The 21,494-nt window shown below is 46.4% G+C and overlaps 1 protein-coding gene and 1 long non-coding RNA gene across 5 annotated transcripts; one reads left to right on the top strand and one right to left on the bottom strand.

Moving 5' to 3' along the window:
• The first annotated feature begins 3,568 nt into the window (after positions 1-3,568).
• Positions 3,569-8,432, top strand: HP (haptoglobin). Its single transcript, NM_214000.2, has 5 exons — positions 3,569-3,722; positions 5,106-5,188; positions 5,484-5,585; positions 6,267-6,341; positions 7,507-8,432. Exons 1-5 carry the CDS (start codon positions 3,718-3,720, stop codon positions 8,283-8,285), a joined length of 1,044 nt encoding a protein of 347 aa, NP_999165.1. The 5' UTR covers positions 3,569-3,717; the 3' UTR covers positions 8,286-8,432.
• A 1,621-nt stretch (positions 8,433-10,053) lies between these two features.
• LOC100738508 (thioredoxin-like protein 4B) lies at positions 10,054-21,259 on the bottom strand. Of its 4 annotated transcripts, none has more exons than XR_002344527.2 (4): positions 20,894-21,259; positions 17,466-17,634; positions 14,634-14,785; positions 10,054-12,034 (listed from the first exon to the last, which is right to left on the bottom strand). It is a non-coding gene; the product is annotated as a thioredoxin-like protein 4B (long non-coding RNA). The 4 variants fall into 4 exon arrangements; XR_014805567.1 differs by having other exon boundaries at positions 10,054-12,093; XR_002344526.2 differs by having other exon boundaries at positions 17,466-17,645.
• Positions 21,260-21,494: the final 235 nt, after the last annotated feature.

The raw sequence follows: 21,494 nt of genomic DNA on the forward strand, positions 1-21,494 counted from the left end.
TTTGACACCTATAAATATTGTGAGATGTATATGCATGTGTGATGTGTCTTTTTAAAAAATAAAGCACAGGAGTTCCTGTCGTAGTGCAGTGGTTAACAAATCCGACTAGGAACCATGAAGTTGTGGGTTCGATCCCTGGCCATGCTCAGTGGGTTAACGATCGGGCATTGCTGTGAACTGTGGTGTAGGTCGCAGACGAGGCTCGGATCTGTCGTTGCTGTGACTGTGGTGTAGGCCGGCGGCTACAGATCCGATTTGACCCCTAGTCTGGGAACCTCCATGTGCCGCGGGTGCAGCCCTAGAAAAGACAAAAATAAATAAAGCACAATAAAGTGTACTTTCATGAACCTAGCACCTAGCCCAAAAGTTGGATCATTAACAATTTAGGTGTATATATTTATGGGGAACTCCCATATTTATGTTTACTTACATGCTTCTCTCTTAAGCCTTCCTTCTGCCTCCCTATGAGAGGTAACATTTTACCTTTTCTGTTTTCCAAAGTGTTAAAATTTTTAGGGAGTTCCTGCTGTGGCTCAGTGGGTTAAGGATCCCACGTTGCCACAAGCTGCGTGTAGGTTGCAGATGTGGGTTGTAGATGCGGCTCTGATCCAGTGTTGCTGTGGCTATGGCATAGGCCTCAGATGCAGCTCGGATTTGACCCTCAGCCTGGAAACTTACATATGCCACATGTGTGTCCATAAAAGGAAAAAACCCTACATACATACATATGTAAATATGAATTTTAAAAATAAAAGTTTCTGTCTTCTTGGCATCTATGCCTATAAAATATATTGTTTAGTTTTGCTTTTTTTTTTTTTTTTTAAGTTTTCTTATGGCGTTCCCGCTGTGGCGTGGTGGGTTAAGAATCCAACTGCAGGAGTTCCCGTCGTGGCTTAGCAGTTAGCGAACCTGACTAGCATCCATGAGGACTCGGGTTTGATCCCTGGCCTCAGTCAGTGGGTTAAGGATCCAGGGTTACCATGAGCGGTGGTGTAAGTTGCAGATGTGTCTCAGATCTCACATTGCTGTGGCTGTGGCGTAGGCCGGTGGCTATAGCTCTAATTGGACTCCCAGCCTGGGAACCTCCATATGCTGCCAGTGACGCCCTAAAAAGACCAGGAAAAAAAAAAAAAAAAAAAAAAAAAGAATCCAACTGCAACCGCTTGGGTCACTGCAGAGGCATGGGTTTGATCCCTGGTCTGGTGCAGTGGGTTAAGTGATCCAGCACTGCTGCACCTGTGGTATAGGTTGCAGCGGTAGCTTTGATTCAATCTCTGGTTCAGGAACTTCCATGTGGTGCAGTGTGGCCATGAAAGAAAAGCTTACTTTTTTGAATTTTTTATTGTGTTAAAAATATATAATATAAAGTTTCTGATTTTAATAATTCTAAAGTATACAATTCAGCGGCATTGACTACCTTCGCGATGTTTCGCAACCTACAGTTTCCAAAGTTTCCAAAGCTTTTTCATCATCCCCAGCAGAAACTCTGTACCTGTTAAGCAATAACTCCTCTTCCCTCTCTCCCCTTGGCCCCTGGCAGACCTGACTCTACCTTCTGCCTCTATGAATTAACCTTTTCTAGGTACTTCATACAGGTGGAAGCAGATTGTGTTTGTCTTTTTGTTTCTGGTTTCCTTCACGTAGCAGGATGTTTTCAAAGTTTATTCATGTCATGGTGTCTACCAGAACTTCTCATACATGAATGCTATTCCCCTGTATGTATTTTTCACAGAGTCTTTATCCGCTCATCGGTTGAAGGGCATTTGGGTGGCTTCTACCTCTTGGATGATATTGTGGGTAACGCTGCAGTGAACTGCGGTACGGAAGAATCTGTTTGAATCACTTTTCGATTATTTTGTGTACATACCTAGAAGGGGAATTTCTGGGTCATATGGCGATTCTAGTTTAGCTTTTTGAGGAACAAGCATACTCTTTTCCAGGGACTACATCATTTTACACTCCCATCAGCACTTTCAGCTTCTCCTCATCCTCGCCAAGGCTTATGACATTTTTTTTTTTCTTTTAACTGTAGCTATACTTGTAGGTGTGAGGTGGTCTTGTGGTCTGGATTTGAATTTTCCTAATGACATTCTCTAGAAATATTGAACATCTTTTCATGTATTCATTGACAATTTGGGTCTCTTCTTTGGAAACATATTCAAACCACTGGCCCATGTTTCACTTGGGGTGTCTTTTTATTGCTGTTGTTGCTGTAGAAATTCTTTATATATTCTGGATATTAAGTCCTTATCAGATATATCATTTGTAAATATTTTCTCCCATTCATAGGTTATCTTTTTACATTTTTTTTTTGTCTTTTGTCTTTTGTCTTTTTTAGGGCCACACCTGCAGCATATGGAGTTTCCCAGGCTAGGGGTCTAATCAGAGCTGTTGCTGCTGGCCTATATCACAGTCACAGCCATGCCAGATCTGAGCTGCGTCTGTGATCTACACCACGGCTCACAGCAATGCCGGATCCTTAACCCACTGAGTGAGGCCAGGGGTGGAACCCGCAACCTCGTGGTTCCTAATCGGATTCATTTTCAATGTGCCATGATGGGAACTCTTTTTTTTACATTCTTGATGCTGACCTTTGGTGAACAAAAGTTTTTAATTTTGATGAAGTCCAATTTATCTATTTTTCCTTTTGTTGCTTGGGATTTTGGTGTCGTATCTTACTGCTGAGTTTGCTTGGTTTTCAGCTCCATAAAAGTGGCATCATTCTTAATGTAATTTCCTCAAACTTACAATTCTCTTTCAAGATTATGTTTATAAAACTATCCATGTTCTTTCATAGTTCATTCACTCTCAAGCCTGCATAATGTCCTATCACACAAATACACCACACATTATCTAGCCATTCTACTATCAACAGACATTTGTGCTGTTTCAGGTTATTATTATATCAGTGCTATTCTGAATATCTCAAAGGAATTATTCTGTACATTCTAATTTAAGAACCGATAACCTTTTTGAATGAATTATTAAATTTCAATTGCCTAGTACTTGGGATACCCAGCTGCAGGCATTTGACTGAAGCATATCTATTTTTCTCATCTGCCTATTTGGACTGATTACTGGACTATAAAACCATGACAACCACTGCCATTGAGTATGGCTTGTGTCTACACTACAGTTTTAAACTTTTTGTGTGGTTTCTTACAAAAAACAATCAGAGAAGACACAATAAATACATTTTACAGATTTCAGGTTGGAGAGCTTTGCAGCAAAAGGAAGATGGCAACACAGGTCAGGGAAATGACTGTGGAAAGGAAATGCTTACTTTCAAGCCCCATCTCAGCCAGGTTGTAGGAGTGTTTCCAGGGGAAATAACCCAAAGAAGGGCTTTTTTTCAGTGCTGAAAACCATCCAAAACAAAGAGAGACACAGATTGACAGTTCCTCCCCCCAAGCCTGTACAGTGGCTGATTTCGGGGAAACACTTTGGCAGCTACATGGGGTCATGATGTGGCCAGGTTTCTTTGGCTCAAGCATGAAGAACACCAGTTGAAACTCAGGTGTGAAGCAAGAGCTTAACTCTTAACAGGGATGTTGTTTGTGGCTTTATTACTGGAAAATGTGAGTGACCTTAGCAAGGCCAAAGTGTGGAGACACAGGATTACAAAATCTCGAAGGGGGTGGAGTGAGATACTGGAGGCATAAAAGCAGGTGCAGGGGCCCCCACAGCACTGCTCTTCCAGAGGCAGAGGAACCCAAGATGCGGTGAGTGCACAGCTCTGTCCCAGCCCCCTTTACTCTGGACTATTTCATCTCGCTTTGCATGTATCGCTTATCTCCATGACAGCCAGGTACACGAGAGGCCTCCAGGAGAGATGCAAAAATATAAGGCAAATGGGCTAAATTATAGTGAATGAAGGGTTTGGTGTGATAAATACTCTGCTCTTCTGTGTCCATAAAACCGAATGTTTAAGGACAGTGCTGCCTTTCCCACGAGATGTGACTTTCTCCAAGGGCTCTCTTTCCTTGAGGTTATGACGTTTTCATCTCTGCATGGGATGCCAGGTAGGCTTCCTGGCATTTTGAATATGCTTATTAGCATATTTTTTTCCTTTACAAAAAAATATATGATAACAAAGACAAATAATGACACATTTGGGTGACACAATCAAGGCACTCAGATTTTATCAAAATAAAATTCATTTTGGGAGTTTCCGACATGGCTCAACGGTTAACAAATCCGACTAGGAACCATGAGGTTGCAGATTCGATCCCAGGCCTTGCTCAGTGGGTTAAGGATCTGGCATTGCCGTGAGCTATGGTGTAGGTCGCAGACGAGGCTCAGATCTGGAGTTGCTGTGGCTCTGGCATAGGACAGCAGCTGTAGCTTCAATTAGACTCTTAGCCTGGGAACCTCCATATGGCACGGGTGTGACCCTAGAAAAGAAAAAAAGTAAATAAAAATTAAAAAAAAAAAGAAATCATTTTGGAAACAACAGGACTAGAAACAATATAACCAAGCAACCTCTGACCAGTTGACATCCTTCAGGGAGCTGGTTAACTGGTGGCTGTGGCCTGGGCCTCAGTGCTTTCAGGGAGTCAGTTTTCTTCCAGGTAACCTTCTGGCATTTGGGGGTTTGATTTTCTGAAGTCAAATGATCGCAAAATAATAGAAACAACCCTATTGGTGGTTAAAAAAACTTCTCACAGAAAAATTTTAAAAAGTAGAGAGAATAGCATGGTAAACCCTCACCTCCCCATCTTGGAGCTGTCTGTATTTCATCAGCATTATCCTTATGGCCCAGCACCTAAAGGGTGCCTGGGGAGGTTTCTCTTTGCTGCACAGCTCATATATCATTAACAATCTGAGGTTGCCTGAACGTCGCCAGAAACCAAGGCCCAATCCCTATGTGCCTTCCTATCTTGGTTGTTCCTCTCTGAAGCTTCCGTAGGAGTTGCAGCAGCACAGAACGTGCTGGAAGGTGCTCAGGTGCACACACGGGTGGGTGAAGGGTTTCTTGGTCCTGCCGCTTCCGTATGCATCTCCTCTCGCTGGCTGCCTGATGGGAGGGGACTGTGTGGCGGCACGGGGCGGGGCAGGGGAGAATCGGGGAGACAGCTGTGCACTCCTTCCTGTCTTCTCTGCAGCGCCCTGGGAGCTGTCGTCGCCCTCCTGCTCTGCGGGCAGCTTTTTGCAGCAGAAACCGGCAATGAGGCCACAGATGCCACAGGTGGGCCTCTGCGTTGGGGCGGAACAGCCCACCCCAGCACTGCCAGATCCCACCCGGACCCTGTCGGATCTGTTACCCCTATTTGGGAAGAGCCAACTGCTCCTTCCCTCCTAAGCTCTGGTCTTTCAGCAGCAGGAATACTGGGGACACAGCCAGAAATAAGGGGAGGGTGCTCTCCCCTGGGCTTCCACGTGGGGTGGAGGGAGGTGGATGTGCCAAGCAGCTTCTTCTCATCTTTCTGGGTCTCCAGGGCAGATTCAAAATACAAACCTTCTTCTCCTGTTTTTCTTTGCAGATGACAGCTGCCCAAAGCCCCCTGAGATCCCAAAGGGCTACGTGGAGCACATGGTTCGCTATCACTGCCAAACCTACTACAAACTGCGCACGGCAGGAGATGGTACGGCCTGGATGAGTATCTCTGGGCCCTCTCCCATCCCACCGTTCCCATGACTGGAGCCAGGATGACTGGCCAGAGAGTTCATGGGTTCTCTCTGGAGCCAAGAGATTAAGATTCTAATAAGGATTTTGTCACCGGTAGCCATGGCCTTTTGGGCAAATGAACTTTTCTCAGCCTCAAGTTTCCTCCCCTGTTAAGGATGATATCACATGGCCCACCCATCTCAGACTGAAACCTACACCCACAAAAGGCAATGTGGGAGAGGAACAAATGACGGTGACAGTGACGGTAGGGGCGTGTACCTACGGAGCTCTCACTCCTGGCACCATTCAGTGCTTTGCACCTGTCTGTGCGCCTGGTCCTCACAGAACCCTCTGAGGAGGTACCATTATCATGCCCATTTTGCCGCTGATAATGCTGAGGCTTAGGAAGGCTGAGTAATTTGCCCAAGTTCAGGGAGCCCGTAAGAAGGAGAGTAAGGATTTGAACCCTATGCTGACAGCACACTCTCCAGGGCTACCACGACTACAATTCTGTCCTGCTGGGCTTCACTGGCGTCCCCAGCAGTACAGCGCCCCTCTCCTTCCGGCTTCTCTGCTGCTGCTCTTTAAATAGCTTCTCTCCCCGCACCAGGTCCAGATACAATTTCTCTTTAGGCTCATTTCTTTCCGTTTGTTTCAGGAGTGTACACCTTGGACAGTAATAAGCAGTGGACAAATAAGGTCACTGGAGAGAAACTGCCTGAATGTGAAGCAGGTAGGAAGCAGGCACCTTGGGAAGCAGACAAGGGTTGGGGGGCGGGAGCATGGGCAGGCACCGGGCCGAAATGTCCTAGAGACGCATCCTCCCTGTGTGGTCTCCTCTGGGCACACAAGGGCCGAGGCGAGGGACCAGGGAGACCCATGGATGACAGGGGGGGAAGCCATGCCTTCCCATACAGTTCATGAGGATCTCATTCACTTGGGCCTGCGGGGCATGACTGAATCTGCTGACTGCACTGCCCAGGGAGGATCCGCTAGGCTTGGGTCAAGGGTAAAGCAAGTTCCAAGAACAAGTCGAGGGAGGGGTTAAAAAAATCCTAATCTATGGGAGCATGCATGATAACGAGAGGCGGAGACGGGGCGGACCTCCTGCCTGTCACCAGGAGGAGCTGTTGCTCTCCCCTCTCCCTCTGGGAACAGGAGGATCTTGGCTACCCTCTTCTGCTGCCAGGGACTCGGAACTGCTAAGGGCCTGGTTTGAACTGCAGTATCTATTAAGATCTGGGTTCCAGCCAGTGCTGCTTCAGATCCCTCTTTATTCAGAGGGATTATTACAGCTCCTTGCCTTTGCAAAGATTTTCAGGGAATTATGGAGATGCTTTGTTGTGACAAACTGTTTAAATATACATACAGGAGTTCCCTGGTGGCCTAGTGGTTAAGGATCTGGTGTTAGCAAAGCAGGAAATAGAATTCTTAGTGATGTAAACATTCTTTTAAAAAGAACCATTTCAAACTGTAAACACTGGGAACGAGGGGATCACATGGTAAGGGCAGAGCATGTAAACATCTAACTCTGAATAAATGCACAATGACAGTTTAGTCTTGTCTTTCTTTTTAGGGCCGCAACCGCAGCATATGGAGGTTCCCAGGCTAGGGGTCAAACTGGAGCTGTAGCTGCCAGCCTACACCACAGCCACAGCAATGCCAGATCTGAGCCCTGTCTTCGACCTACACCACAGCTCACGACAATGCTGAATCCTTAACCCACTGAGAGAGGCCAGGGATTGAACCCGAGTCCTCAAGGACACCCATTACCACTGAGCCACAACGGGAACTCCAACAATGACAGTTTAGACGGCAGCAAGTCGATACTTTTACTCTTCTTTCCCAGTTGGGAGCTTCTCACACTCGGCCCATAACTTTCTTGCTCTCCTCGACAGTGTGCGGGAAGCCCAAGAACCCAGTGGATCAGGTGCAGCGGATCATGGGTGGCTCGCTGGACGCCAAAGGCAGCTTCCCCTGGCAGGCTAAGATGATCTCCCACCATAACCTCACCTCGGGGGCCACGCTCATCAATGAACAGTGGCTGCTGACCACGGCTAAGAATCTCCGCTTGGGTCATAAAAATGATACAAAAGCAAAAGACATTGCTCCTACTTTAAGACTCTATGTGGGAAAGAAACAGGAGGTGGAGATTGAGAAGGTGATTTTCCATCCTGACAACTCCACGGTAGACATCGGGCTCATCAAACTCAAGCAGAAGGTGCCCGTTAATGAGAGGGTGATGCCCATTTGCCTCCCTTCTAAAGATTATGTGAATGTGGGGCTTGTGGGCTACGTGTCTGGCTGGGGGCGAAACGCCAACCTCAACTTTACGGAGCATCTGAAGTATGTCATGCTGCCGGTGGCTGACCAAGAAAAATGTGTACAGTACTACGAAGGCAGCACCGTGCCAGAGAAGAAGACACCCAAGAGCCCGGTGGGGGTGCAGCCCATCCTGAACGAGCACACCTTCTGCGCCGGCTTGTCCAAGTACCAGGAAGACACCTGCTACGGCGACGCCGGCAGCGCCTTTGCTGTTCACGACAAGGATGATGACACCTGGTACGCGGCTGGGATCCTGAGCTTCGACAAGAGCTGTCGTACGGCGGAGTACGGTGTGTATGTAAGGGTGACCTCCATCCTGGACTGGATTCAGACAACCATAGCTGACAACTGAGGCCGCCAGCCTGGGCCTGAAAGGACGAGGGAAAACTGGACGGGAGCGGAGGGGAGAAAACGTGGTGTGAAGCTGCCGGGTTCCAGCCCCACATCGCTGAGTCAGTCAATAAAGAGCTTCCTTTGATTCCCTCCTGTGCTGTCTGTAGCCTTGAGCTGTTTTCATTCTCTCATTTATGGTACAGCCACAGCGGAGTGGTCTAGAGACTACAGGGAGTGGGTCAGAAGACACCCCAGGCCAACTGGCAATCCCTCAGGTGACAAGCACTGTCCCCTCCGGGGCTCATGCTCACTGAATGAGGCGCCTATGGGATGGCAGGCCTCAGGGGGGAGGTCACTGGTATCGTTTTACAGACAAGCAAACAGACTCAGAGAAGTTAAGTGATTTGCTTAAAGTTACACAGCTATCAAGTAGTGAAGCCCAACCTTGAACCTAGGTCTGTCTGAATCCAAGTCCCGAGCTCTTTCCACTGCCTTCTTTGGCTTCTTCGGAGTGAAATGGGAGACAGAGTACAGGCTGGTGAGGAAGCGGCCAGCTCAAAATGGGATGAAAACAAGTGTTTCGACACTTGGCTGTTTGTCTTTCAACACACCAGCTCTTTAGACCACAGAGTAAGATGGTGTAAAGGCAGGATCTCTGGACTGGCTGGGTCCAGGTCATAGCTGGACAATACACTTGCCAAGTTCCTGAAGCTCCCTGCCCACCGGGTCCCCGGACTTTCCTATGATGGGCTTAAGCCGGACGATCCCTCAGTGCCCACAAGTAATCACCCTGGGACACTGGGTAAAGTTAGAAGTCTCTTCCTCAGGGAGCGCTGCTTTTCCCACGTGGAAGAAACCTACCCTTTACCAGGAGTCAAGATGCAAGCTGTTTGAGTCTTTCATTTCACAAAGATAAGATCTTGCTATTAAGGGTTTCCCAGAAAAAAAGGTTGCAGAACCCAGAACACAAAGCTCTTCTTCAAAGCGCAGCTCTCACTGAACTCTTTCTTGCTGTAAGCCTTCGTTCAGCACAATGAACGAAGGCTTTGCCAATATCCCCTCTGTCACACCAAAACGTGGCCTCTCCTTCTCGTGGTTTAGAATGTCACCGGATGTCACTACTCTCAAGAGGGTTCTGCCTTCACTGTGCTGTTCTTCTCACATGCACTTTCCAGCGCCATCAGTAATTTTCTACGGGTCAGAGCTGGTAGGCCAGTGAAGGACCTAGACCTATGTCCTAGAACCCGTGAGAGGGATCAGAGTGAGTGGTAGTACCTTCAGCATTAGGTTTTCTTGAAGAATAATCGGCTTATACTAAGCGGCTTCTACTCACCACTCGGGAGGAAAATAGTAAGAGAAAACCTCTGGCATCTTCTCGATCCATTTATCCCCTCTGCCTCCCTCCCCAGCAGCACCTTCCACCCGCCTGGCCTTGGCCTTGGGCTTCAGCGACACTGAACTCTGTGGAACCCTCTCGACACGCTGCTGCCTCGGGCCCCTGCGCCTTCCCCCCACCCCGCACCCCCACGCCCTCTCCTGAAATGCCCTCCCCCTTTCTCCAGGAGTACCTCCTACTTTCCTTTAAGGCTCAGGTCCCGTCTCTCCTAAGAAGCCTTTTTTCCATGCAACAGTCACTCGTTTTTATGTAGCATCTGGCCTAAGACAGGGCACACAGTATGTACTTAATAAAAACTTGTGGAATGGGGAGCAACTAAGATGGGAACAAAAACAAAAGCCATGACTTTAGAGCAATATTCCCTAAAGCCCTCAGGAGAGAAGAGATGAGATGCTTACACACACAGATTATTTTTGCTGGTATCAGAGCAAAAACCTTCCACACATCAAATGCTCTGTGGCTTAGGCCATGAGGGACAGACTACAGTGACGGGCAGGGAGGGCGTTTTATCCTCACAGAAGTCTGGAGGGAGGCAGGTCCAGAGTCCGCTCAGTAGCTCAGGCTCAGCGGTAGGGACCCAGGCTCTTTTCTCTCTTTTTTTTTTTTGGTCTTTTTGGGGCCGCACCCATGGTATATGGAGGTTCCCAGGCTAGGGGTCCAATCGGAACTACAGCTGCCAGCCTACACCACAGCCATAGCCACGCCAGATCCAAGCCTCGTGTGTGTGTGTGACCTACACCACAGTTCACAGCAACACCAGATCCTTCACCCACTGAGTGAGGCCGGGGATCAAACCCACATCCTCACGGATCCTAGTCAGGTTCGTTAACCGCTGAGCCACAACAGGAACCCAGGACCTAGGCTCTTTTTACTGGTCTTCTTGGCATGTTCACTGTCCATCCGGGCTGGCTGCCTTCTGGTCCTAAGACGGCTGCTGTAGCCCATGCGTCACGACTACCATGAAAGCAGGAAGCGGGGGCCAAAAGACGGAGGTGGTGGTGAAAGGGTTTTGTGATCTCATTCTGGGAGTGGCTCTCTCCTTTACAAACAAAGGCCACCACGGTCAGTCCAGCAGCCTTCCTTCTATGCCATGCCTGTCAGAACTAGGCTCCATGGTCACCGCTCCCCAGAAAGCACTTGGCAAAGGGGGACGGACCTGCAGCAACACTGCTGCCCTGCACAGTACTGGGCTTTTGTTGGCAAGGTGGCCAGTAGCAGCTCCTTGCGTGCCGCCTGGTGCACTGCCCTCTGCCTCTGCATCTATCCTCTTACCCTAGGAAGTCAGTACCATTAGCCCCCATGAGGTTTTGAGAGGAGCAGGAACTTGTCCAGTGGTGTCTCCTGGAAGAACAAGAATGCCTCATAAAATTGTTAAAACAGGCAAATCCTATAAAGATGGTATTTCTTTCTCATAATTCTGAGCTCTTTCCAGGCTTGAGTCCTTGAAGTACAATTTCCTGTCTCTGAAAGACGTCTGCTCCTACTCACTGAGGGTAGTTAGTTCTTTGTTTAGCTCCACTTGAGTGCTGGATGGTAAAGACTCAAGTTCTCACTTCTTGGGCAATTTATTAACATAAACGCTGGTAAAATGAGCAAACCAGGATACCTTTAAAAGTCTGAGCCTGAAAGGCTGGAAGATAAACAAACTTGCCCGATTATCAGTAGAGAATTATTTTTTCCAAGAGAAACTGGGATGCAGGGACTGGAGACAGGTGAGCTGCTTGAGATACGTGTGGAGGAACAGGCGAGGCTGAGGATGATGGAAGGGGTGGGTGTGCGTACATCTTGAAGAGAAGGACTTCTGCTCTTACGGGAACTGACTTTCTATTTTACTTGTGTGTCAGATAAACGTAGTTGATCGAATTGTACCAGGCAATGTTTAGAAGGATTCTGTATTACCTTAAAGAAGAAAGAAAAGCACAATATAAAGAGAGGGTGAAATGATCCCGCTGGGGCCACTGACCGTGGCTGATGGGGCTGCGCCGAGGTCCGTAGGGGTAGACACTCCGGCGTCTCTGGTCATGTGACCTCAGTGCCATTGCCACACGTCTTCTACCTGGGGACAAGTAAGCTCTACACATATCAAGCCTCTTCTCCGCCAGGATGCTGACCACGCTTCCGCAGGACTCCAGGAAAACAGCACAGCTGGGTTCAGGTACTCTTTCAGGATGTGCCTTTCTCTTCGACTTTGACAGCAGTGAACCTGCTAAATGTCTTGATAGAGCAGGTCGTATTTGGGAATATTCTTGGGATCAATGGGACTTTGGACAATAAGTTTTCCCCTCATTGCTCCTCGATAAATTACTTCAATCAAATCTATAAAGTCTTGTTTGGTTTTGAAACTTCCCACAAACTTGGTGTGATCTGGGGACCTGAATAGCATAGAAGAGAAACAATCCCACTCAGAACTTTTCAGCATGACTTGTAAGACCTTCAGGATAAACAAAATAAGCAGCTTTGTTACTTTCTTCTGATTAGAGAGACTTTAGACACAAAGCCCAATGCTGATTTTCCATTTGCGATTCCAGGGCCCATGTGATATACGACTAAAAGCAGTGCTGTGGGCCACTAGGAGAGCACGTAGGCCCTCCCACCTAAAAAGCTTCTGCCTCAAAACCTATTTTAGCCACTTTTCAACACATCAAGTAGAATTCCCTGGGTGTCAGCGTGGGCTTAGTTTGCCATCGCTGCTGCTGGCTAGGCATGTGCAACGTCCTTGAACTAGTCACTGTCTCTTGAGTTCCAGTCACTTATACTTTTCTGTTTTTTTGTTTTGTTTTGTCTTTTTGCTTTTTCTGGGGCTGATCCTTTGGCATATGGAGGTTCCCAGGCTAGGGGTCAAGTTGGAGCTGTAGTCACCAGCCTATGCCAGAGTCACAGCAATGCAGGATCCGAGCCACATCTGCGACATACACCACAGCTCACGGCAACGCCAGATCCTTAACCCGCTGAGCAAGGTCAGGGATCGGACCCGCAACCTCATGGTTCCCAGTCAGATTCGTTAACAACTGAGCCACGATGGGAACTCCAAGTCACTTATATTTTTGAGTGGTGGGTATTACTGTTTTCTTTCTTTCTTTTTTTTTTTAACTAGTTCAAATATTATGTATGTTTACTGTAGAAATTAAAAAAAATTTTTTTTATTACTCAATGAATTTATCACACCTGTAGTTGTAACTGAAGAAATTGTTTAGAAAAAAATTACCAGTGAGGCCAGAGGCCACATTTTGGTACATGTCCTTTCAACGTGAGTGCATGCATGCATTATTTTTTTTTTTCCCCACAAACATGGAAATTCTATCATGCAAACTATTTTGTAATGTGTTTTTTTCAACATATGACATAGTCCTTTCATATTTTTTTTCCTTTTCCTTTTTTTTAATGACCACACCTAATACATATTGGAAGTTCCCAGGCTAGGGGCTGAACTGGAGCTGCTGGCCTACGCCACAGTCACAGCAACACTAGAACGGGAGCTGCATCTGCAACTTACGCCGAAGCTTGCGACAATAACAGATCCTTAAACCCCTGGGCAATCTGCCAGGGATTGAACCCGCATCCTCATGGACACTATGTTGGGTTCTTAACCTGCCGAGCCACAGTGGTAACTCCTTTATATGATTATAAAGTGATAAGTAGTATCATAAATCATCTTCTAAAAAGATTCACCAAATTAACACACACATCGATGGTATTCTGGGAGAATAAAGAGCCTTAGAAGAGTTGACATTTAACACACTTTCAAACAGATGATTACAAAGCTGGCGCACATATCTAGACTAGTGGTACCTCGACCACAGTCAGAAATGATAGGATTATCATGGAAACATTCAAAATAAATATTAAATACTGGGATGCTGACAGGAGTGGAAAGCATTAAAGACGTCATGTTACTAATTCTTTTTTGGGGTTTTGTTTTTTTTGTTTTTTTGCTTTTTAGGGCCACATCTGTGGCATATGGAGGTTGCTAGGCTAGGGCCTCAATCAGAGCTGCAGCCACTGGCCTACGCCACAGACCCAGCAACACAGGATCTGAGCCTCGTCTGCAACCTACACCACAGCTCATGGCAACACTGTCCATAACCCACAGAGCAAAGCAGGGATTGAACCGGTGTCCTCATGGATGCTAATCAGATTTGTTTCCACTGAGCCACGACGGGAACTCCTCATGTTACTTATTCTTGACAGGTTATGTGGAAGAATGACTTGAGAATTCTCTGAGTGGCAGGGGGACAGGAAGTTTGGCAATAGAAAAGCATGTCTTAATTTGCTGAAGGAACGCTTCTTTTATGGATGCAGTCTATGTGTTCCAAAACCTTAAGAACAATGATATGTTTTGTTCTCTTTTTTCCCTTTTTAGGGCTGCACACTTGGCATATGGAAGTTCATGGGCTGAGGATGAATTGGAACTGCAGCTGCCGGCCTATGCCACAGCCACAGCAACGCCAGATCTAAGCATCATCTTCAACCTACACCATAGCTCACAGCAGTGCTGGATCCTTAACCCACAGAGTGGGGCCAGGGATCAAACCTGCAACCTCATGGATACCAGTTGGGCTCACTACTGCTGAGCCACATGGGAACTTCCATATTTTATTTTAATTAAAATTCCTGGGAAATTTTTTAAAAAGTTCTCTATTTTCTACACTTAAGAATGATGAATGCCCCCCCAAACTATACTATTCTTTCATATTTATGTAGTAAATTAAAATTTGCCATTCATCCTGGAAACATTCTCATTTTGTACCAAAGTTTCCCATAAAAAATTAGAGAGTGCATGAACTGAGGAAACAGTACCAACGTAAAACTCACAAAACAACTATGAAACGTAGAACCAGCTGAGAACTCACCCAGTGGAAGCGATGAGTTGCAATGGGGTTGCCCCCATCACATGCAAGTAAGTGAGGAAACTGCCTAGATTAAAAAAAGTTTTAATTAAGGCTGTAATAACTTCACGTCAATGTAACTTACCCATAATCCACTTTCATATGCTGCCCATTGAAGAAAAACACAGTAGAAGGAATGTAACTGATGTCAAAATAGTGTGTATAGACTGGAGTCTGGTCCACATCTACCAGATATATAGTAGCCATTTTGCTTAAGTCAGAAGAGGTTTTAGAAAGCTGCGTAAGAAGAGACAGAGGTAAGTTACAACATGAGGGGCAGCTAACGTTTCTTCTGTGCATTTTTTTTTTTTTTTTTGTCTTTTTGCCTTTTCTTGAGCCACTCCTGCGGCATATGGAGGTTCCCAGGCTAGGGGTCGAATTGGAGCTGTAGCCACCGGCCTACGCCAGAGCCACAGCAACGCAGGATCTGAGCTGCATCTGCGACCTACCCCACAGCTCACAGTAATGCTGGATCCTTAACCCACTGAGCAAGGCCAGGAATCGAACCCGCAACCTCATGGTTCCTAGTCGGATTCATTAACCACTGAGCCACGACGGGAACTCCTCTTCTGTGCATTTTAACTAGAAGAGTGTTTCCTCTTTGAAAAAAAACTCCTGTTTTTTTTTTTTTTTTCTCCCCCCAAATTTAGCCTGTTTGAGTTCCACAGCAGACTCACTATAACCTTATCATTCAGAATCCAAATCACTGTCAGCAGGGTTATGAGCAGTCCCTGGGCAAACTGTGGGAATACATTTCTTTTTTTTTTTTTCTCCTTTTTTCTCTTTTAAGGGCCGCACCCATGGTATATGGAAGTTCCCAGGCTAGGGGTTAAACTGAAGCTGCAGCTGCTGGCCTACATCATAGCCACAGCAACTCAGGATCCATGGGGAGTCTGCGACCTACACCACAGCTCATGGCAATGCTGCATTCCTGACCCACTGACGGAGGCCAGGGGTTAAACTCACATCGTCATGGATACTAGGCGGGTTTGTTACCACTCAGCCACGCTGGGAACTCCTCTCTATTTTTTACTGTAAAGTTTTTTTTTCTTTTTAGGGATGCACCCATGGCATATGGAAGTTCCCAGATTAGGGGTAGAATCAGAGCTATAGCTGTCAGCCTACGCCACAGCAATGCCAGATCCAAGCCGTGTCTGCAACCTACACCACCGCTCACAGCAATGCTGGATCCTTGACCCACTGAGCGAGGCCAGGGATTGAAGCTTCCTCCTCATGGATACCAGTCAGGTTTGTACTGGCTTCGCCAGAAAGGGAGCTCCTGATCGTGAAAAGTTTTTATGAAGTTTTTATGGATTTATAAAATCCATGCTCACTTAAATAAAAAAGAACTAAGAAATATGCAATGCAGACAATGAAATTCCCCCAAATCTTTCCTTCCAATTTCTCCATAAATGATAATTATAATAAAAATAGCATACACTTCCGTGGCACTTGTTATGTGCCAAGCGCTCTAAGCGCTTTGTACTTGTTGGCTCATTTAGCCCTTGCAACATCCTTGTGAGGCAGGCACTGCTAGAGTCACCACTTCACAGATGAAGAAGCTGAGGCACAGGAAGGTATCGTGCCTCTGGTCACACAGCTAGTGGGCAGTAAGGCTGGGACTTGGACTCCAACAGATTGGCTTCAAGTCTATGCTCTTGACCACCCCTGAAAGCTGAGGGTATAATGCTCTGGCCCCTTTTCCCCAGGTGAACACATCACGCACTCATTTTTATTTGTTTATTTATTTTTTGCTTTTTAGGGCTGTACCCACAGGATATGGAGGTTCCCAGGCTAGGGGTCAAATTGGAGCTGCAGCTGCCGGCCTACACCACAGCCACAGAAATGCAGGACCTGAGCCATGTCTGTGACCTACACCACAGTTCACGGCAATGCCAGATCCTTAATCCACTTAGTGAGGCCAGAGATTGAATCCACAACCTCATGGTTCCTAGTTGGATTTGTTTCCGCTGCACCACGATGGGAACTCCATGCATCCATTTTTAATTATGGTAAAGGGGTTTCTTACACTGGACCCATACTATGGGTGACAGCTATAGAAATAAGTGGGTGAAGTCTTACTCCTGAGTAAGTTTCTCTCCATAATAAGCAGAGACAAGGATAAACTTACTGTCTTACACCAGAGTGTGAAGATGTGTTGAGAAACCAGAGATTGTCATCAAGTTATACACTGGAGGCAGCAACTAGAAAAGCTTATCTGCAGGCAGAGGAAACAAAAGCTCAAATCCCAGCTCTGCAAATGTAGTGGTCCTGTGCCTGTGGGAAGTCACCTGACCTCCCTGGCATTCATCTGCCCCTTGGGAAGAGGAAGTAGTTATCCCACTATGGGGGCAGTGAATAAGCACAAGTTCACGGACACTTGTCAATAACGTTTTTGGTCTTCTGCTGTCCTGTCCATGAAGCTGAGCTTCGGCAGCTGCTAGTAAGGCAGGACAGCCAGACAGATTCGGCACAATCACAGGTTTGGAGAGTCAACTCAGGGCAGGCAACAAGTGGCTCTTAGTGAATGTCTGATAACAAATGACCAGCTATATCCCCAGGTCCTGCCTGCTCCCTTTCATGCACTTTACCAATGTTGAAGTGAGAATGTATGTATAGGCTTTTAATAAAAACTATTTACTTAAAAAAGTTCACTTACAGGAGTTCCCATCGTGGCTCAGCAGAAACGAACCTGACTAGTATCCATGAGGACGTGGGCTGGATCCTAGGCCTCCCTCAGTGAGTTAAGAACCCGGCATTGCCATGACCTGCAGTGTAGGTCGAAGACGTGGCTCAGATCCTGTGTTGCTGTGGCTGTGGCGTAGGCTGGCGGATACAGCTCAGATTCAACTCCTAGCCTGGGAACTATGCTGCCCTAAAAAGACCAAAAAAGAAAAAAAATTTTTTTTTCACTTACAATATCATCTAGCTGCAGACAGACAGGATCCTCGTCTCTCCCAAACCTGAGAACCAACACCTTCTCTGCAGTACTTTTTATCGCCTGGTCTACTTCCTTTTTGCTGCTCAGCTTGGGTAACAGGAAGCTCATGTTGAAATAACCCAAATATCAATCCTCACTGTCAGTCCTGAAATAAAGCTGTGATATTTAAAGAGAAAGTAAAATGCATAAGTCCCAATTTAAATTATTTTCATTATTGGAGTAGGTATCATATTTTTTTTCCAGAGGAAAAAAGGTTTCATACAACATATTAAAAAAGTAGAAGAAGCACATAAATGTGTAAACTGGTGGCAAGTCCATTGTTTAAAAAGAGACTACAGAAAAAGGAGTCTTGGAGTTCATGTCGTGGCGCAATGGAAACGAATCCAATTAAGAACCATGAGGTTGCAGGTTCGATCCTTGGCCCCACTCAGTGGGTTAAGGATCTGGCGTTGCCATGAGCTGTGGTGTAGGTCGCAGACTCGGCTTGGATCTGGCGTTGCTGTGGCTGTGGTGTAGGCCGCAGACTCGTCTTGGATCTGGCGTTGCTGTGGCTGTGGTGTAGGCCAGCAGCTGTAGCTCCGATACGACCCTTAGCCTGGGAACCTCCATATGCCGCAGGTGTGGCCCTAAAAAGCAAAAAAAAAAAAAAAAAAAAAAAAAAAAGGAAAAGAGTCCCGAGCAACATCTCCCTCTGTCTCCTCTCAAGTGGCCTAGCTCCCAGTGCCCAGTAAATAGTTACCAGGTAACTACTTCAATTAATGTCTTCAGAATCTTCCAGGGTTTTGTTACACATTCACAAGAAAACACCAGCATGTGTTCTTATGTTTTCTCCCTTTTTCACCCCAAAGATAGCATATTCCAGCAGTCAGTATTCCAGAAGGAAAGAGCGGACACCTTCAAACTTGGTAATCAGAAGCCTCTCATTAAGGCAGGGGACAGGAAACCAGTAGGTGTAGTGCAGTACCCTGGGCTAGAAACAGCGACAGTGCGAGCAGTTCTAGAACTGCGTGGCTGATATTGCTGAACGGAGAGGGCCGCTATCCAGGATGTCAGGCTGCAGCTAAAGGACGCAGCCACTCTCCTCCCGCCCTCTGCTCACCTGCTAATGCTTCCAATGGTGATTCCAATTGGAACAAAGAGGGTAGGGGAGCTGCAGAGGCCAACAAGCCTCCTTGTCCAGGGCAGTTTAGAGAAGGGGAAAGAGTGGATAGAAGGGGCACACGGCAGACGTCCAGCACACATAGTCTACCCACTCCTCTGTACTTTGAACTTGACCTCACATATGAAGATCTTCTCTTATCTCTAAGCAGAAAACCCACACATTCTTTGTCATAGCAGCATGCTGTGTCAGGCATGTTCACTGAGGGCCATTTGTACCATCATGACTCCTGGCTTAAAGATTTTGGTATATCACATCACATGGCAAATGGACAAACTGAGAGTGTGTAAAAACGACACACACACCAAACTGTAAAATACAGAGAGATGGGGCCCCTCGTTTTCATACCAGTTTGCTCATACTTACACTTCCAGCTACAAGCACAAGGACTAGAACCCATGCTGCCAAATGTCTAGTCCAGACTTATTTTTACTTATATCTTACCACAAGTCTTATTTTTATGATTGAGAAATTCTTTAATCAATTTTTTCCCCTTTTTCTCTTTTTGCCTTTTCTAAGGCCGCTCCCGTGGCATACAGAGGTTCCCAAGCTAGGGGTCTAATCGGAGCTGTAGCCACCGGCCTACACCAGAGCCATAGCAACTCGGGATCTGAGCGCGTCTGCGACCTACACCACAGGTCACGGCTTAACCCACTGAGCGAGGCCAGGGATCAAACCCACAACCTCATGGTTCCTAGTCGGATTCGTTAACCACTGCGCCACAAGGGGAACTCCCAATCAATGAGTTTTTTTTGTTTTGTTTTTGTTTTTTGCTGCACGTGCGGCATGCGGAAGTTCTGGGGCCAGGCACCTGAGCCACTGCAGTGACAATGCCAGATCCTTAATCCTTAAACTTCTGAGCCAACCGCAATTCCAAGGAGCTTTACTTTTGATCCATCCATGATAAACTCCATTGAGATACCTGGTATTTTAAGTTCAGTTCCAAAGTTGTCTAATGCTATGAAAAAAGAGGACTTCCTTCCCTCCCTCTCTCTTATGTGACAAGCAGCATTTTAAGATATGAATTACTAAAATTCGCATAAGAAATGGAACTGTTCCAGTCATGAGCCATATTTTAAATAGGGAAGCTGATTGCCAGAAGGTACTTCATCAAACAGGAATGGCAGAACAAATTCTGAGAGGGAAAGGGGAAAGCTAAAGAAAAGATGGATCTGTCGAACCACTAGAATTCAACCAAACAGCAATTTCTGCGTGTTACTGATAAAAAGAGGAGGAAATGGCAGGAGAGCAAAGTTGTCATCAGAGTGAGTGGGGAGGTGAGGGTGTGAGAGTGGAATTGAATAAATGTTGAAAAAAGGAAAGGGAAATTGAGACCACACCTAAGAAAATGTCTATAGCAAAGGATAAAAACAAGGAATTCAGAAAGAAGACAGACGAGAAAAAAAAAAATTTGGAAAGTTTCACTGCTAAGTAAAGAAAAGCAAATTAAAAGATGTATTTTAGGAGTTCCCACTGTGGCACAGCGGAAATGAATCCAACTAGCATCCATGAGGATGTGGATTTGATCCCTGGCCTCTCTCAGTGGGGTGGGGGGGAATCTGGCCTTGCGTCAGCTCTGGTGTAGGCCAGCAGCTGTAGCTCTGATTTGACTCCTACCCTGAGAACTTCCATATGCTGTGGGTGTGGCCACAAAAAGTAGAAAAAAAAAAGTTATATTTTAAAAAGCCATTAAACTGGCAAAGATTAAATGATAAAGGCAAGAATGTCAGTGAAGGGACAGGCTTCATAGTCCCCCCTAGAAAACAGAGAACAAACCTTGTCTAGAAAGAAACCTGAAATACAACTCCATTTCTGAGAATTATTTCCTAGTAAATAACCAGACATACGCAGAAAGATTTATGTAAAAAGGATATTTGTCACGTTTTTAACAGTGAAAAACTGGAAACAACTTACACTGCCATCGGTAGGAGAATCGTGAAATGAAGGATGGCAGTCCTGTAACATACTAACACACTGTCACTACATATTGCGTTATAGATTAACAATTCAGATACGTGAAAAATCCTCGTAATAAAGAAAAAAGTCATAAAACAGTAGTATACAAAGGGTGATTCCGCTTTTGTACAAAACCTAACTATAATGCAAATATACATATTCACATAGGAAATAACTAAAAATGAATATCCTCAAACACCCTCAGTGGTTTTCACTGCGTGTGAACTTACGAGTGACTTTTACTCACACTGGGGTGCACGTCTTCATTTTTCCAATATCCCCGACATACCTATTTTTTATGATGCCAGTGGCTGGACTACTCCTGGCCCACAAGTGCCGGGGAAAAATGATACTTTATTTGCACGTCATCTTCCTCGCCAGCACTTCAAGGCTTTCGGCAACCCTGACACTTTCTCCAAAAAGCCGCGACGCCGGCGACTCCTTTCTTCTTCCGCAACCGCGGCGGCGACCCTAAACCAGAGTAACCCAGGGGCTGTTGCCAAATAACTCTCGGCCGACCTCTTAAGTGGACGGAAACGGAAAAAGAAAACGCACAAACGCAGTGATTAACGCGCGGTCTGTTCAGTTCAGCAGCCCAATAAGCGGAAGGGCCTATTCTACTCACGGCCAATCTTCCCCGCTGCGACCGGAAGCCTTAGGGTCACTTCCGCCCTTGTTAAACATGGCCGATCCCACCCCGCATTCCAATTAGGGGGCTGCCCAACTCTTAGACTAACCGTGATTGGTCGCCAAGAGACTCGGAAGTGTCTGTAATAAATGTCTTATCCCAGCCTCAGCGGAGGACCGTCTAGTCCAACAAGCGTGGTCCCCTTCCGCCCCGCACTAGGAACTCGCGTTTTCCGGGCTGATCTCGATGGTATCTTTGGACG

Source organism: Sus scrofa, chromosome 6 (assembly GCF_054392235.1).
Source record: "Sus scrofa isolate SSC_HxYL_T2T_F1_AM1 chromosome 6, Sscrofa_HxYL_maternal_Yorkshire_Landrace_v2.0, whole genome shotgun sequence".
Taxonomy (NCBI): domain Eukaryota; kingdom Metazoa; phylum Chordata; class Mammalia; order Artiodactyla; family Suidae; genus Sus; species Sus scrofa.